The sequence below is a fragment of the Saccostrea cucullata genome, unplaced genomic scaffold, assembly GCF_032062105.1.
Source record: "Saccostrea cucullata isolate Sc308-1 unplaced genomic scaffold, CSIRO_AGI_Scuc_v1 ctg12341, whole genome shotgun sequence".
Lineage (NCBI taxonomy): Eukaryota > Metazoa > Mollusca > Bivalvia > Ostreida > Ostreidae > Saccostrea > Saccostrea cuccullata.
In genome coordinates, this window is record NW_026922252.1 from 1 (window position 1) to 17,205 (window position 17,205).

Sequence of the window (17,205 nt, forward strand, 5' to 3'; positions counted from 1 at the left end):
ACAAGATGAATTTGAGTCGTGATAGTTTGAAACGGATGACATTTCATCTACAAACTCGGGGTATGACAATTTTGACAACACTGAGGCATGAGAAATATCACACCGCCACAGAGGAAGGATGTATATTTAATATTTTTTTATCTACATGTTACATTGTCATTTAGTATTCATATTCTGATTTCGAATTTTATCCGTACTGCACCTCGTTTCATAAAAGTATGAATATTTTTTCCTTTTCTGTTCCTATATTAAACATTCAAAGTAGAAAACTGAGCATATATAAATTTCAGACCTAAGCTACTGCTTCAAAGCAGATTTTATGTATATAAATCTAAGTAGTTCTTTCATCACTTTTTACTAATTTTCTTACATTGTATGTCCCAAAAAGGAACAAGAAATAAAATTAAAGTGTCTACCACCTTAGAACATGTCCACCCTAATTCTGTATCAAAACATAAATAAATGATCGTTTTTTGTATGTGTCCAATGGCTAACAAAGAAAGAAATACTATGTCAATTTTAATTTTTATTGGCCGTTTTTAGCTTTTCTTATATTAAAAGATATAGATCTTGTGTATCATACATGCTTCGCAAATTTAAGAAATATTTGATTTTTTTTTTTTTTTTGCTAGAATGTTCATGTTTGTCTTGAGTTATACTCTTTTAACTGAAGACATTTCAAAGATAAAGATAGCTGTACTTGTTTGATATGTTTTTTTTTTATTTTTATCTCCCTTCCACTGTTTGTTTTAACATTAAAATACCCAAGTGTGAATATGTATATTTTCACAATTGAATATGTATAGATCACTGTGTCAAGTAGGGGAAAAACGTGTTTATTTAAATTATTTAAATTAAGTGAAAAACTGAAAATGTTTAGATCGTTTACTTCATATTTAGTATATATATTTACCTTAGTGGTTTTATCTGATAACATACAATCTGGTATTTAAATTTTACACAAAAGTAAATATTTCTACAAATAAATTATGTGTAAACAAAGTGTAATGTATGTCACCCCCTATCCCTTTTTTAAAAATTTTATATTATGTATTTAGGTTATTTGTTCTTTATCATGTTTATTACTTAGTCCAGAATAGTGTATAACCATTCTGAGTACATGTCTGTAATATTTTATTATATTTGTGTAAGCTTGAAGCGGGTTGATTTTTCTATCAAATAGAGGCAGTGTCTGTAATATGTTATAATCATACATAATGGTTAATTAGAAATGTAATATGTGATTTGTGTGTGTGTGTGAGGGTGTGTGTGTATGTGTGTGAGGGTGTGAGGGAGTGTGTGTGTGTGTGTTAGTTAATTGATATGATGTCTGTAAACAATCTGAACTTACATGTATGTTGACACAAGTTAGACAATTTTAGCTCTTCTGATGCACAATGTACTTTCAGTTTAGAAACTTGTAAATCTATTTGATAAATTATTCTCCTATTGGTTGTGTAACCGATGAATTTATTGGGTTAAAAGTGGCGCTATCTTAAGAAGGAATATATTTTGAGATGAACTGAATATTGTTATGAGTTGAATATATTTTGTTTAAATTAATTGTAGTGAAATATATTTTTATTTAATAATTAATAGTATTTGAGAAATAAGATTTTACAATTGAATAGATTGAATAGAAAGGTCGCGATGTTTTACTTTTGACCAAACAGAATGATTGATATAATTAATCATTTATTGTTTATACAGTGAAATTTCATTGTTAATAATACCGTCAATTTCCAGTATTTTCTGTCTTTTTCAGTCATTTTCTGTCCAAGAGTAATGCATCTATAACAGTTAGACGCTGAGAAATTTTAAACACTCTTCAGCTTATTTTCATTTGGTAGGCCTGTTAAACGGAGCTTTTAGATTTTTGTTAGGATGTTATTTTAACTTTTATTCTTCTCTGTCTTTTATTTCATTTAGGAATTTATTTGATTTTGCGTTTCTTTAGTTAGTATATGATTTTACCGTGTAGGACCAAAAATAATTAAAATACTTTTGTCCGTGATCGGTTGTTTTAGTACTCAATAGTCTATGTCTGCGTAGTTCTCTTCAGTGGTTCTTTCATTTAGGATTATTTTATTGTGCAATTTTAGTGCATTTTATTCATTTTTTATCTAAATGCAAACTACGAAACAATTTTTTTCCCTCTGCTTGCTAAAGTTCAATTCAATTAAAGTCAAACATTTATCTATTTGGATTCAGTAATTTAATTTTTCTAGATAAGTAAATTTTTCTTCAGAATTTTTCATAGAATGTTTACTTTAGAACTTATCAATGTACATTTTAATTTACTTCAAATAAAGATTATTGGATTTATAATACCTATCCAGTATTATTTACAAACTGAATCTGTTGAATACAGTAGTGCTTGCGTTTAGGTTTCACACGTAAACGTTATAAAGGATATGTCCCGTTGTAATAAAGTAATTTAGTAGTTTAATACGGAAGCCCAATAGTGCAAACCCTGCAAAAATTAATAAAGAAATACGAAATTATCTTTAAAAAACTAGAATATTAAATAAAGAAAAAAGACATTTTAAAATGAAGAACTGAAATAAAATACGGAATTTATATATGTGTGTGGTAAGCACTTGAACCCATAAATCATTAATGCACGTGTCTAATACAGGCCTGATTTGGTTTCGACAATAAACAAGTGTGATGTTCGGCTTTATACTCACCTATTCCTACATCGAAAACACACCCATCACAATACATGATTAGGGGAGTATCTTATTTTTGTTATCTAATAATAATATGATTAGGTCTATGTTTTTGTCTTACACTATCATGATATGTGAACTTTGATCAGTCTAATAATGAGGCCAGTAATTCGTTGACATGTAAACGTTAACATTAGCTTTGAAATTCTTGAACCCTCAGCTATGAAGGTCTAATTATCATCAAACATTGAATCTGGACAAAATCAAAGAGATAATCCTAATAAATTGCACAATTATGAAAGGTATGCATGTATGTTAAGATTTCACTGTTTACACCCGTTACTTCTGCCATTTTTTTACATTAAGGGAATTCTCATGGCAATGCATTATTATTATTCAATTTAAATGCAGTAAACCATGCTTCAAATCACGTTAGCGATCGGACTTTGTGGATTTGCTTGACAGGATAAAAATGTTTTAAAAAAGCAAGTGCAAACATTAAGGAGGATCTCTACAATTATAAAGTATAACTGATTTTTGTTGCATGCATTTGTTTCTAATAATAGGCTCCATATCCGATAAAATAAGGTTCCAAAATATTTCAATTTATTTTTTAGAAATATTTGAAATATTTTATTTATTTTGTAAAAACCCCTACTTCTCTATTTTTAAAAGCCCAATGCCTTTATTAACCAACAACGTTAAAAATAAAATGAGAAAACTTTTTATTTAGATTTACAAATATAACAAAAGAAAAAACTAAAACAGCATTTTCTTGAGAATAGCTGGTTTGATCTTCTCCAATATCTGAAAAGTTACATAATATCAAAGGGTAAAAACAATGAAAAAAGAAATTGAACAAAATTGAAATAAAATGTCAATACTTTTTAAACATCACAAAAATTCACGCATGAAACATCCGCTTTAAGAGTGGGCTCAAATATCTTGGTACTGTTTTTTATAAACTTCAAATAAACTGTACTATAACTGCACAAGTATTGAATAAAAAGTGTGAAGCAAGGACATTGAAAGAAATTCGTATTGTACATGTATTATTTTTCAAATGAGTTTAAGCGAAAACCATCACGTTTCCAGTCAATGACAAAGACATGTATTTAGTGAACTCATTGTATTGAGAAAAGTTGATTTACTAACCGTTTTTTACCAACTTGCATGTGTTATCCAGTGCTAGATATAACAAAATGTAAACATGGTAAATGACCAAAAGTGGGTAAAAGAAATTCCTACAACCAAATTCACACTTCGTCTAAAACCTACACTTTCCTATACAAACAGCTGATAATCAATGTTGATCAAACGTTTGGGTCATGCAAAATTCCAGTTACCGTCCAAACGTTTTGGTGATTTAATGAAGAGTTTAAATTTCACCGGGTATAACCATTCATTCCGCTTTCGGGTGTATACAAATCGAGAATAGAGTATCCTCTAGTCTATGGGAAAATAATACATATGATAATATCCTATAGGGATCAGGTGCCAATAAGGATTGAGCATCCCCTGCTGAGCGGTCACACCCTCCATATGCTCCTTGTAATGATCAAGGAATAGCAGAAAAATCCGTCTTCAATTCAGTGTATAAATAATGGACTAACAATTGGTATGAAAAACGTCAGTCAGCATTTGACTCAATGATAAATTGTATTCGCTGACAAGGTCATTGTTTCGACCATAGAACTTACGAAATGACGACTTGAAACAAGACTGCTGATATTCTTGTTTCGTGAACTTGCTTGTCAATAATTTTTCTCGTTTTTGAAATTGTTCTTAAGAAGAGCATGCTCTTGCGTATCGAATCAACTGAGATATATACACTCCGTATGCAGGTGGCGAAGGTATATTGCTTCGTAAGTAAGGGAAGTTGACGACAGAAAAGTTAAAGTCATCACGTTTATTATATAGCTTTGTTGTTAGATTACCATTAACGTCTTTTTCAGGTAAAATATCCAAATATGAAACAAATGTGTCAGACTCTGGTATATTTAATCTCAAGCTCATCAGGATATATCGTATCGATGGAAATTGCAATTGTAAATTGACAATATTTAAATGTCGAGTTGAAGGCCACAGCAAGTGTTTCATCGTTTCACGCATAAAAACAAATTTTGCATCATATGAATATAAAAATAGGTCTGCCAATAACCAATCACAATTGGTACCCATATGGGATTCCCAATAGATTTTTGAAAAATTTTATATATTTTTTTTTTGGTAAAATGAAAAAATTCCGCGCTGACACAAAAAAGCCCTTACTACTTAATGATCCTGAGTGCAGAATAAAGGTCTTAAATTGAGGTCCGTTTTGTGACGCCTCTATAAGACTATATGTTTTCAAACAGGATAAAAACAACATGCAATCAATTAATCATTTGTAGAGATTGCGTTATTCTACATTCATTTATGAAGAAGGTCATTTTAATTTTACTTCACAGCTTTAGATATTATATATAACATAGTTCATCTCAATGTATGCAAAAGTTATTACCCTCTGATGTTGTATTATGCTTTGTTCTTTGTTTCTTTTTAGTAAATTTGGGCTATTTATTGTGCGCTATTTATAGTTGCCCTTTTCAGTATGTTTTTTTTTTAAATATTATTGTTCTAGTTATAGTCATAAAAATGGATTAAGGTGAAAAGAGAAAAATTAAAACGATAATGATTAGCTGTTTGCTATATTAAAACGTGTAAAAACTCTAGAATAAACATTATCAAAGATAAAAGAACACTTAAAAATAACAGGGATTTCCCAAGGCACACAATACCTTGTAGCATTCAATGACAAACGATCAAAAAATTAGATACTATTTTATTTGGCTGAATGGGCCACGGGCCCCTTAAATGAGGGGGCCAAGGATCAATATACTGCCTTGTTATTGCATCCTTAAAAATGCAAATAGGACCCTGGGAACATATGGTCACCTTTGGTGACTAATTAAAATACACTCAAAATATTGAATGAAATGACAATAAGTTCCGAAAGCCTACTGGTGAGCTGGTCAAGTCCCTTGATTGTTGGTAAAGGCTGAACAAAAGGGCGACCGTGACGAAGTCTTCTTCTATAAATTTGAAGTCAGCTACACACAAACGCTCTGAAAAAATTAAATACGAACACGGCAGAAAAACAATTCAAAAAAAATGCTAATGAAACCATGGATTATTTACACTTAGTTAGAAAAATAAGCACACACTTGCATTTTGCCTATCTAAATCATTCAAACATTACTTGACCGAGATAGGGAGGATAGGTGAAAGTTTCAACGTCGACTGATGACACAATGCGGTGTGACGTCAAATGTTCTATTAAGGTAAATACTTACTACACAGGGAAACAGTGGAATAATACTATACGGGTTGGCTTACATACACTATCGGCCGAACCCGATCAAAATAAAAAAAAAGGGATATGTATTTCCCTTTGATAAATGGCTTTAACTTTGATTGATTAAATCCCATTAAAATACTACTTATTGTGTTTTAAATGGATGTTACTTGACAAAAAAAAAAGAAGTACAAGACTTGAATCGTGCTACTTTGAAATAATTGTAATCATTACTTGTAAAACAAAAGTGTGTCAAAATAAAATTTAAAAAAATATCAGATTTATTTAAACTTTCTTTTTTTTATTCTAAATTTATATAATACATGTACTAGTTCCTTCTATACAATAGGAAATCATTTTCTGATTAAATGCCACCGGTACTTTATAACAAAATAGTTATATGCGTATGAATGATATTCCAGGAGTAAAGAGAAGATTTGCAAAAAATAAATCATTTTCAATATAGATTCAAAAAAGCTCCAACCAAGCCAAAGTCCATAGTTATCCATGTTGAGAACTTTCAAATTGCAAAGACATATCCTCTATAGATCTTAGCATTAACATTTATTTACTCATAATGTTTTTTTTTAAATAATAAAAAAAAAGAAAAATATTTTTTAAAGTAGGTCTATGTTGATATTTTTTTTCTTCAAAAGAGACCAAACATTTCCCTCTAAAATGCATGAAAAGGGATTTGAATTTCAAACTTCAAAAGGATCCATATCCTATAACAGCCAATCTGTTATCTTTTTTTTTTAATTCATGTATTTAGGGGTGGCAAAAATAGATATTAAGATTGTAAATTAGGTTATCATTTGCTTCATATAACGAAATCCTTAGTTTGGGCCATAAATATGATAATTATTAAAGTCCGAATTTCCTTTGTCATATTTATATTTTTCCCCATTTTTAATCGAATATTACAAAAATCTGATTGATAAGAACTCTATACTTTTTAGATACTTTTTAGGCTCAGATTACTTTTGTTGCCCTAATTCTCATTAACAATATTTTATGAGGTCAATGATCAAATTATTGAGATATTCTGTCTGAAAGGTTTTTGTACATATTTTTGAATTTCTTTATTTCACAGGATTCAATTATTTAAAATCATTTATGAGCTTTAACACATATAAGATTTGCAAAATTATGTTTAAAAATTCATGTAACTTTTACTTTGTGATTAATATTGCAAAAAGTAAATATTTTTGACAAAAATGAAGAAATGAAAAATTTAGTCCGAATGTCCTCTGCAATACCATACATTGACATTTGTTCCTGTATATTTTCTTTAAATGATAAAATATTAAATTTTAAAAATATTTTTGATTTACGAGGGTTGATCCAAAAGTAATGTCACAACTTCGATAAAATTTCTACTAGTCGACGTAAATTAACGTTATTATACGTGATCGAAGCTATATTTATTACAAATCAGTCCTGAAAAAATCAAATAAAAATTATTTATACTTTTTAAAATATCGAATTATATACAAAGTGCAGTTATGGTAGTCGCCGCACCTAAATAACGTTATATGATGGATGAAAGCCGTCATACACTTTTGAAAACGCTACCCCTTAGTTTCATTAAATTTTTTTGAGATTCACGAACACATTCACTTATATTTCTCTTTTTAAAAGAATTATTGGCACCCATTGTACACTTTCTCTATATAAAATTTAGTTCTCTCTCAAAATTCTTTGAACAGTACTAAAAGACAAACTTTAAAAGTTACTCATATCGCTCTAACCGTCTCTCATTTTGGACAACGTCAGACACCATTGAACGTTTCAGTCCGACCTCCCTTTTTCGGTCTTCCTGTCCTCTGCTACTAACTCAATGACCCATGACCCGTTTAAAAATTACTGAAACCATCTATAATCAAGTCTCTTACTTACAATCTCTCCGCTATGTGTCTGATTAGTCATCTTAACTGTTTCTGCGGGCGATGTCTCCATTTTGAAGCAAACGCGAAAAACGCATTGCAGATCGTTTTAGCGGTATTTCTCCATTTCCTTTGTTCAATACCGATGATTAAAACAACAATGTTGATGATCAAAAAGCAATAATGTCATTTTATTATAAATTTAAGTCTAGCACATGTCGTAAAGATTTGTCGTTTAAAATATTGGGCTATTAAACGCTTTATAAGATGCTTTTTAATGTGTTTGTCTTTTTTATTTTAGCGATTTACATTCTAAAATTCGACGTTTAGTTGTGACGCGGCGACACCCCCTATGTTTGATATTTTAAACGTCTATAAAATTAATTTAAGTAAACATTATTAAATGAAACTTTCAATTTTGATTAGATTTATTTTTATGCATCTTTTGGTATATTATATTTGACAATATGACGCCAAATAGTAAATATATTGACACAGTGACATTATTTTTGGATCAACCCTCGTAAAACTTGCTTTTTTTATCCATTTAGAACAATTTTTGATTTCACATGTTATATTTTAAAAAAATTTTCCCTTTTTTTTTTCTGAAACCTGAGTTAACATTATCCTTAAGCAGAAAATATTTATATATATATATATGTATATAGTCAAGAGGAGTCCTATCTGTCAAATAACATTTTATTTAGTTTTTTGTCAAAAACCCCAAAAAAAAAAAAAAATCATGAAATTTCGAAGAAAGGGTGTTTTTCATTTTTCTATTCGATAGAGCCCCCACCCCCACCCCCAACAGAATCCCTGTGAATAAAACATATGTTTGAGTAAAAATATTTTGAAATATTGGAAGAATTAAATTACCAATATTTTATGTTGCCATGGTGTCAATTTTTTTTTCGCTTTCTCTATGGTTTAATTTTGCTATGTTGAGAAACTGTACTCTCACATTTGAACTTAATCTTTTATTATCGCTGCACTCACTGTAAAAAAATCTTTAAACGCTCACTTCCTGTATGAAATTCAATATATGATATATCATATTAAAATCAACCGATGGTCTGAATATGGGCCATTTATATTTGTAGGGCTAATCAAATTTTTATGTCTTTTCTTTATGTAATAACATGTTAATCACATTGTAGGAAATAATATATTTAAACAAAAGGGGTATCAAAAAGATTTGACGTCAACCGAAAAGGATGAACTAAATTAAATTTAATTCTGTAAAGATACAAAATTTAATATGACTTAAAAGTTGATAAATAAAAAATCTCACATTTGATGAAAATATCTTTCCTGTCTAGTTTTACGCTCACTTTTTCACGAGTTGTCAAGGAAATCGTTTGTTTCCAAGCACCATTTCCCAGATGAAACATTAACAACGGAACTGCGGGATTACATGTAAAAGTTCAAAGTGTCAAGTATATTTCGTTTAATATCAGATGATATGACATCACAAAAAACTGTGGATCATTAATCAGATAGTTACATAAATATGGTGGCTTGTGGACAGATTTTGATTATATTGGTACAAATATCAATCAATGTCCTTCTTTCTTGTGGTTCTGAAATTCCATTATGTGAAAAGTGAGTTTCTATTTATTTCACATTTCAATTTGTTCTAAAATAAATTCAGCGAAATATTGCTGAAATATTGCTGACTCGGTGTTAAACAAAAAAATGATAATCAACCAATCTAACATAAACCTTTTTATCAATAACGGAGCGGAAATATGTTTAAATATTTTACTGGTGCAGCTATTAAAAATATATACACTTAACTTAGATGTGTCCATGTATACTATTTCTGCATTTACATGTATATGTATTTTAATTTTTTCCCATCAAGAATTTTGGCAGATTCTTATTTATACTGATTGAATTTCCAAGACATATTCCAAAGGCAAAAATGATTTTATTTTCAGAATTTCTTGGTTTTCATTGCCTTTACTGGCAATTACCATGTGGTTTACATGCATTTTTTATTTAGCAGTTTATTAGCTATTTTTTGGTGTATTAATATGTGCTTACTTAAAATGAACATATTTTAGGTTAACTCATTTAAAATCTATGATTGAAATACAATTGTTTTCTTTAATGTTAAAAGGCACTGATATAAAATGCATATATTTTAATAATCACTTTTTAGCACTAGGAAATTATCAAAGTCCTTACAATGCATTGATGGGAAAAGGAAATTAATTTATTTCTCTGGAATCAAAATAACACTAAAAGATAAAGTAATGGTATAAACTATGCTTAATACTAGCAAGTTATGTATATTAATCATCATAGGCTCATTTCATTTTCTTTCCTTAACACAAATTCAAATGTGTCAAAGGGTTTGTGTTAATTTTTGCTTGCTTTCCTCCTTTGTTTTTTGTTGTTTTTTATGATTTTTTTTTTTTTTCAAATTTAAATAAAATATACAAGAGTTGCCCCATTAAGTTGTAGACAATGATTATAACTTTTAAACATGCGAACAATACTAACCAAAATTTGCATAGACCTAACATATTCAATGTTCTTTGAAATCGTGCATTCTTTTTATATATATTTAATATTAATAGTATTGAGACGATTGGCATGAAGGTCGATATAGTTTGTAAGCACATGAACAAAATCCAAAATAATTTACCCAAATCAGTATTACATTTGCTTTTATTTCTTTTGTAATATGTCAAATTTTCATATAAATATCATTAGCAACAGACAATTGGTGTAATATTTTTCAAAGTGTTACTGAAATCGGGTTTGATGAAAATGACGTCGAAAATCGTGTAACCGACACAAGGAGATGCAATTAATATTTTATGGATATGATTTATCTACATCAGAGACGGGAAAAAAAGAGTACATAAGTGACATTCCACACTAGATTCTAATAGAGAAGTTGTTTAAAAATGGTATGAGAATCAATGACAGGTTTTCCTCTATACCAAAAATAGTTACATCATGTAGGAAGTAAAGCACGGTTTGTTTAATGCACGCAGAGGGGAGCGTTCTAGACCACGAACGACGTCAAAATATGTGTATTCTCTGGCGGGTACGATGTAAGTTGATATTTTGGATAAATTTCCACTGAAATTTGAATCTGCTAAAAAAACGGAAAATGACAAACAGTTCTCCATTAAAATAAGTCCCTTAGTGAAGAACGGATTTGAAACTTGATTTTTTCCCTATATTAAGAGACCCGTATAAAGCGGAAAAAGAGATCATAACGATACAGGAGACGTACCTGTATATAACGCTTGCTTTCGTGCGCTGATGTACACCTGCACACTTTCTTTATTTTTTTTTCATGACTTTCTGATTAATGTGATATCATGAAACTTGGAAAGCATGATAAAAAAAAGTTGCCTTTAAATATGACAAAAAAGGAATTTTATTGACCAGAGAATCTTAACTGTTTTATCTGTCTACAACTTTTTGGTAAGCTTCATATATTTGTTAGTATTTCTTATACAAATCAGTGTATTGCTTACTTTAAAAAAAATATTTCACTTAAGAGTATGTGTTACAGGGGATACAAATCATGCTGTGCATATTACAAGTGGAATACAGAAACTCAACAATGCGAAAGTAAGTAAAAAAATATTTAGGAATCTTACAAATTTCTTTTAGAAAGATATCTATATATTTATATACACTCTTGTACTTGTATCTTTTCTTATGTTTTAGGCAAATAAATAAAACATAAATATATCAATAGAATATAATGTATCAGTTGTAAATCGCTTTGAAGTTGGTGGAATAAGCATTTTTATTGGGTTTTTTGTCAATAAGCTATTGCCCGCCCCCCCCCCTCGTGTCACACAAAAACTTTGGTATGAATTCCAAATTGCCTGTAAAAAGGAATTTTTTTGACACTAGGGGGGGGTATTAACAATATTTTCCGTTTTCCGTTGATTTCTATAGTGAAAAAATAAAAGTATTATCAAATATAAGCGTTATCTCTCTTTGTTTCCCCAAATAGGTAATGTTTTATGAAAATCCATATAATAATCTGTAAAAAATATTAAAATATCGAATATGTTATCTTTTGAAAATTGACTTGGAGGTAGGCGGGAGAACAATACCATCGTTCGCAGTTCTTTACATACATGCGTATAGTTACAAACTATCAAAACCCAAATCAACCTATGATACATGCATCAAACCATTGGCCGTAATACACTTGTAGACTGGTCATTCGTTGAGAATGCTCTCTCTATATAAAATTGTATCAAATCAATTTCGAGACCCAACCACATACATGTATATGCCCGTAATGATGGTAATACAAAGAAATTCTTATCATTTCTAAAACATTATTTGTTGATTGATAGTTGATAGCGACCCCAATGACAATGTTATTACTCTACCCTCCACCACAACTGAAAATGCTTCCTCTGGTCCTGAAACCCATACTGAGGTTCATGCATACGTTTTTTTTTATCGGAAAAGATGATATAAAATAAAATGTCATTTTAAACCAGAAACATGCTGTAGATGTCAATTAGATCCTAGCATACTAAAAACAATCGTCAGAAAATACATAATCATTTCATTACATTCCTCCAGCAAAGGAGAAAGCGTGAAATCCTTCTTTGATCTTTTCATGGAGATAACACTTTGCCTTGAAGTTTTTCATATTTTTTCCTGCATTATTTAAAAAAAATCATAATAAAATTACTTTCATTTTTTATCGATGTAGTATTTTTACAGAATGTTTAGCCGGATATAGTGGAGATAATTGTAGTCTACCGTGTCCATATCCTTTTTATGGAGATAGGTGTCAAGGGAAATGTGACTGTGAAAAATATTCATGCAATGTTTCCTTTGGTTGTTTGGTACAAACGCCTTGTAAGTACAATAATTTCATTTTAATAGAAACGTAGAGGAAACTCAGGAAATTTTACCTTTCGGTTGTTTAAGTGTTGGTTGAAACTACAGGGACTGCATGTAAATGAGTTATATACATCACGTTTCTAAACGCATTAAAATTTCTAATAATTATGTATAATAGGTAAGTTACGTACATACCTAAGTCTTTCTCGAATAACAAAAAATTACACTGTTCAAATAAAGACATGTAATATGAATCTTTCTGTATTAATAATCTGCCAAACAGCTATGCCATGAAAAGGACAAGTACTCATGAACGACTTTTAAATTATTTACAACTTCAACTAACAGGGGATATAAAAACACATATTAATTACATGTATCTGTATTGCATAAATTATAAGAAGCACAGTTGAAACACAGGAAAAAAAATTAAAGAAATATGCGCTTATTTTGACGATAAACAATTTGATTCCTAATTTTTGGTAATTGAAAAATCAACTTCAATTAAAGTCGAAGATTTAAAAATCTAAAGCATTTTATTATAACAGGAAAGTGTTTCCTTGTTTGTTAGTTATTTTTTTTCTGTTTGTTTATTGAGTAATATAACATTTAATAAACTACAAAAATTGTTTGACCGGTTCTGAATAAGAAACCGAGTTTGCTGTGCTTTAAATATACAAGGCATTATTTCAAAATTTAAGTTTTTGTCAAGGTACATAATTTACAATTATAGACTGTTTAGAAGGTGATGTCTCCCGTCTAAACAGACCATGGTAGTTTTATTATCCTAAATTATCGATTCAATAGAGTAGAAAATATTAGTCAAACCTCTTGTGTCCCCCTATTCTGCTCTGATTCTTTTCTTCCAAAATAAGTCAACAGACAACTTTGACGTCATCGTTAGAATTAATTGTTTACAGTTCCCGCATATTAAGCAGTTGTACTTTTATATTGATTAATAAGAGTTGTCTCGCTTCAACCACTGTAATTTCATTCAAAGGGCGACAAGACGGTTGTAACTGTGCATGCTGGCTTACAAGTAAGCTCTTTCTTTGTCATCTGAGGGGTGACAACAGTTGTCACCCTGCGCGTGAGGGAGACATCATAAAAGTTCACCCACCCACACACCCAAAAATATATTTTGCAAGTTTTCATATGTACTCATTTTATTACATGTAGTTATGAATAAAACGGCCAGTTCCGAATACCCCAGAGGTTTTCATTTAATTTAACCCTAATTAAGTGAAAAAATATACGCCCCACACATTATCCTTTGGCATGCCTAAGAAAAGTTAAATTAATCGCTTACCAATGAGTTATTTGGATGAAGGGCAATAAAGGGAAACAAGAGGTACTGTAAGCACAGTACTCACTTTAATGATATTCCACTTCTCTTAGGTCATTTTTATGACAAAGTCCATGTACTATCTGTGGAAGACCCTAAATAAGCGTCATATCAAAATGTAAAAGAATAGGTCACGATTGCACTTTCTTATAAAGAATCTGTGAAAGGATCACTAAATCTTATTCAGTTGTATGGGAGGAATCACGGATAAGAGATAGATATACCCTTCAATTCTAGAAGGAATGACAGTATCCATGTTTTACTAAGGGAGCAAAAAATATGTGTTAGATCGGAAAAAATAGGAGATGCACTTTGGCACTACTTAAGAAAGATTCTTTCAAAGTCTAATTAAATTCAGTGGTAGAAGAGAAGTCGTGAATAAGAAATGGGTACCCCAAAGCGTATCAGACGGACGGACGTAGAGACAGCTAGACGGACGTACAGACGGATGAATGACAAAATCCCATCACTATATATCCCTTCACTCTGCTTTTCAAGCGGGGGTATAATAAGTCACGTTTACAATGAAGAAAACAGCAAAGAAGGAATTAATTCAAACAAATATCAATAAACCTTTTTACAATAAGTTACAATTTATTTTTACAATTTGAATTTATTACTTATCAGCTCTTGTATTAATAATTGTTCTGGTTCTGAACTGGTCAAAAATCGGAACTGGACAAACGACTGTATTTGCTTCAACTTTGTGCCTTTTGGATACTGAACCTTATAACGGACATCTTCCCAAATAGCGCCATATCTTTCAACACGTCTTCAAGATTTTAAACAATCATACTTTCAATTTTAGCCGAGCTTATTGCTCAAAGAGCAATTGCCGGCTTATGTCATCCTGTTCAAGACAGGAAGTCCACCCCATAGTCGCCATTTTAAAGTTACGTGTAACAATATAGTCTTACTCTCAACTGATTCTGAGATAATACAAACGCTAAAAAAAAGCAAAAATAAAACGAAATTTTTATCTAAATAAAAAACATTAGTAGTTATGACTTTGAAAACTTCAGTTTAAGTCAAAGAACATCTATTAGGTCGTTAGCGTTAGGATTTTTATAATCAGTGTTATCGTAGTTCTTTACACATACGAGGAAAAGCAGGAGAGGGAACCAGACTGACCTGTTTGTTTACATTCAGCTGCGGTACCAGATTAATTCTGATTCTGACAAAATCGGACCGTGTTACATATCTACATGTAATCATTTATATAAATAGTTTTAAAATAGTTGTTTCATCAGAATTTTTTATCTGATATTCTTGTTATTTATCTGTTAATAAATACAATATAAACGTATGATTCATGTAAGAAATTAATTCTACTCTGTAAATGAGCCCGGCTTTCTGTATTTCTGAGTACCTTGATTACCAAATATACCGAGTATTGCTTCAGCCTAAATCATGGTATCTGTATCCATGTACTTTAAAGTGCATCCTAAATCATAACATATTCCTTTTAAGTTCTGATTGTTTTCCAGTAACCCGTTCAGCTATGTATGATGTAATTCTTAAGTAGAATTGCTAAGTAAATATGATGTAAAGTGAATAAATATAATCCGTTTAAACACAAAATGAAAGCTTTCTATGCAAAAGAAATACCAGTTTTTTTCAGGAAAAGGGACATTTAGTAGCCTAAAGTATTTTGTGTGTGTGAGTGTGGGACGGGGTTAATAGTTGGCCTCAATAACGAATTCCAATTTTAAACAAAATTTTTTTAAAATACTAGTAATGTCACTTTAGAGCACTCAGAGATGTGTCAAAATCCAATCAGTCAATTGTCGGAAAAGGAAAAGCAATCTACTTCCCGTTCAATGGTTTTAATATCTAAAATTATTTATGGTATAAATAGTGTCTTTGAGATGCATGAAAAGTCAGTACTCAAAATGTTTTTTTTTTTTATTTATTTTTCTTTGTTCATGTTCAAAAGGAATTCCAATACGTGAATCGTAGGTGTTTTAGTATTCAAAAATTAAATACTGTAAACCGCTCCTTAATGTTTATGTGCCTATTAATAAAACGCCATAATAGGTCTGATAGCGAAAATTAATCGTCACGAACTAGTTTATCCCCGTAATTCGCAAAATAAAGTCGTTGCAGACAAAAATTGGTTTAAAGCGTATTCCATCGCAAATAAATAATAATAAATAGGCTTCAACTCGTATATCATACAAAAGCTGTTACAGAATATATCACTTAAAATAGAATTTTTTTAGAGGCTTTAGAAATACATGTACCTGTGCAGATTTTAAGTGGGATACTGTGAGAAAGTCAGCGATACGAATGTAAATCTACTAAATCTAATTGTCGTTTCTTATAAATATTTCTATAGAAGGATATCTATCTAAAGTTACATACATGTAAAATTTGATGTTTCACACTGATAAAAAGTTAATGTAATGTTTGATTCATCGAACCCAGTAGGAAAAAACCTTAAAATAAGCACATATATATTACATTTTTACATCATCCTCGATTACGGAAACAAATCTTGATATTCAATTAATCTGTCGTTTATAAGTCCATGGTTCATTAAAAATTCTCAACTTATTATATAAATTTAGTCACATTTCTCCAGCCAAAAAGAAATATTAAAGAAAACATATCTTTCTTGATCATGCCATGAATATTTCTTTTAATCTACAGAAGTTTTCAGAATTACTTGGAATTCTTTTTTCTGCAAATGAATTAGGAATATAAACATACTTTAACATAAAGTTTGAAAACATATTTACAGGATGTTCACCAGGGTACAGTAGAGTATAGTCAACTGTAGTCAATCATATCCATATCCTTATTATGGAGATGGATGTCAAGCGAGGTGTGATTGTGAAAAATACCTATGCAATATTTCAGTGGTTGCTGGTTATACACATATAGAATGTGTCATATTTTTTTTCTCCCATTAGAAACAATGTACAAATTTACCTTTCATTTGCAAAAAATTGAGGTTTTCGTGAAAAATTCAATGACCATCCATATAAATGGCAATAAATGACGGTAAATTTTAATTGGCTATAAGCACGTTTGATTCTCTTCTAAAAATAAGCAAACACATGCATATCATGATAACTTAAGAAATATCAAATACACTTTTACATGGTTTATATTAGA

General features: G+C 30.1%; 1 protein-coding gene across 1 annotated transcript; it reads left to right on the top strand.

Moving 5' to 3' along the window:
* Positions 1-9,356: 9,356 nt before the first annotated feature.
* Positions 9,357-16,956, top strand: LOC134261468 (scavenger receptor class F member 1-like; the record flags this gene model as incomplete). The annotated part of the gene is made up of 4 exons (XM_062743905.1): positions 9,357-9,497; positions 11,434-11,492; positions 12,618-12,684; positions 16,868-16,956. Coding segments are annotated over exons 1-4 (307 nt in total), but the record flags the coding sequence as incomplete, so codon positions are not given.
* Between the last annotated feature and the right edge of the window lie 249 nt (positions 16,957-17,205).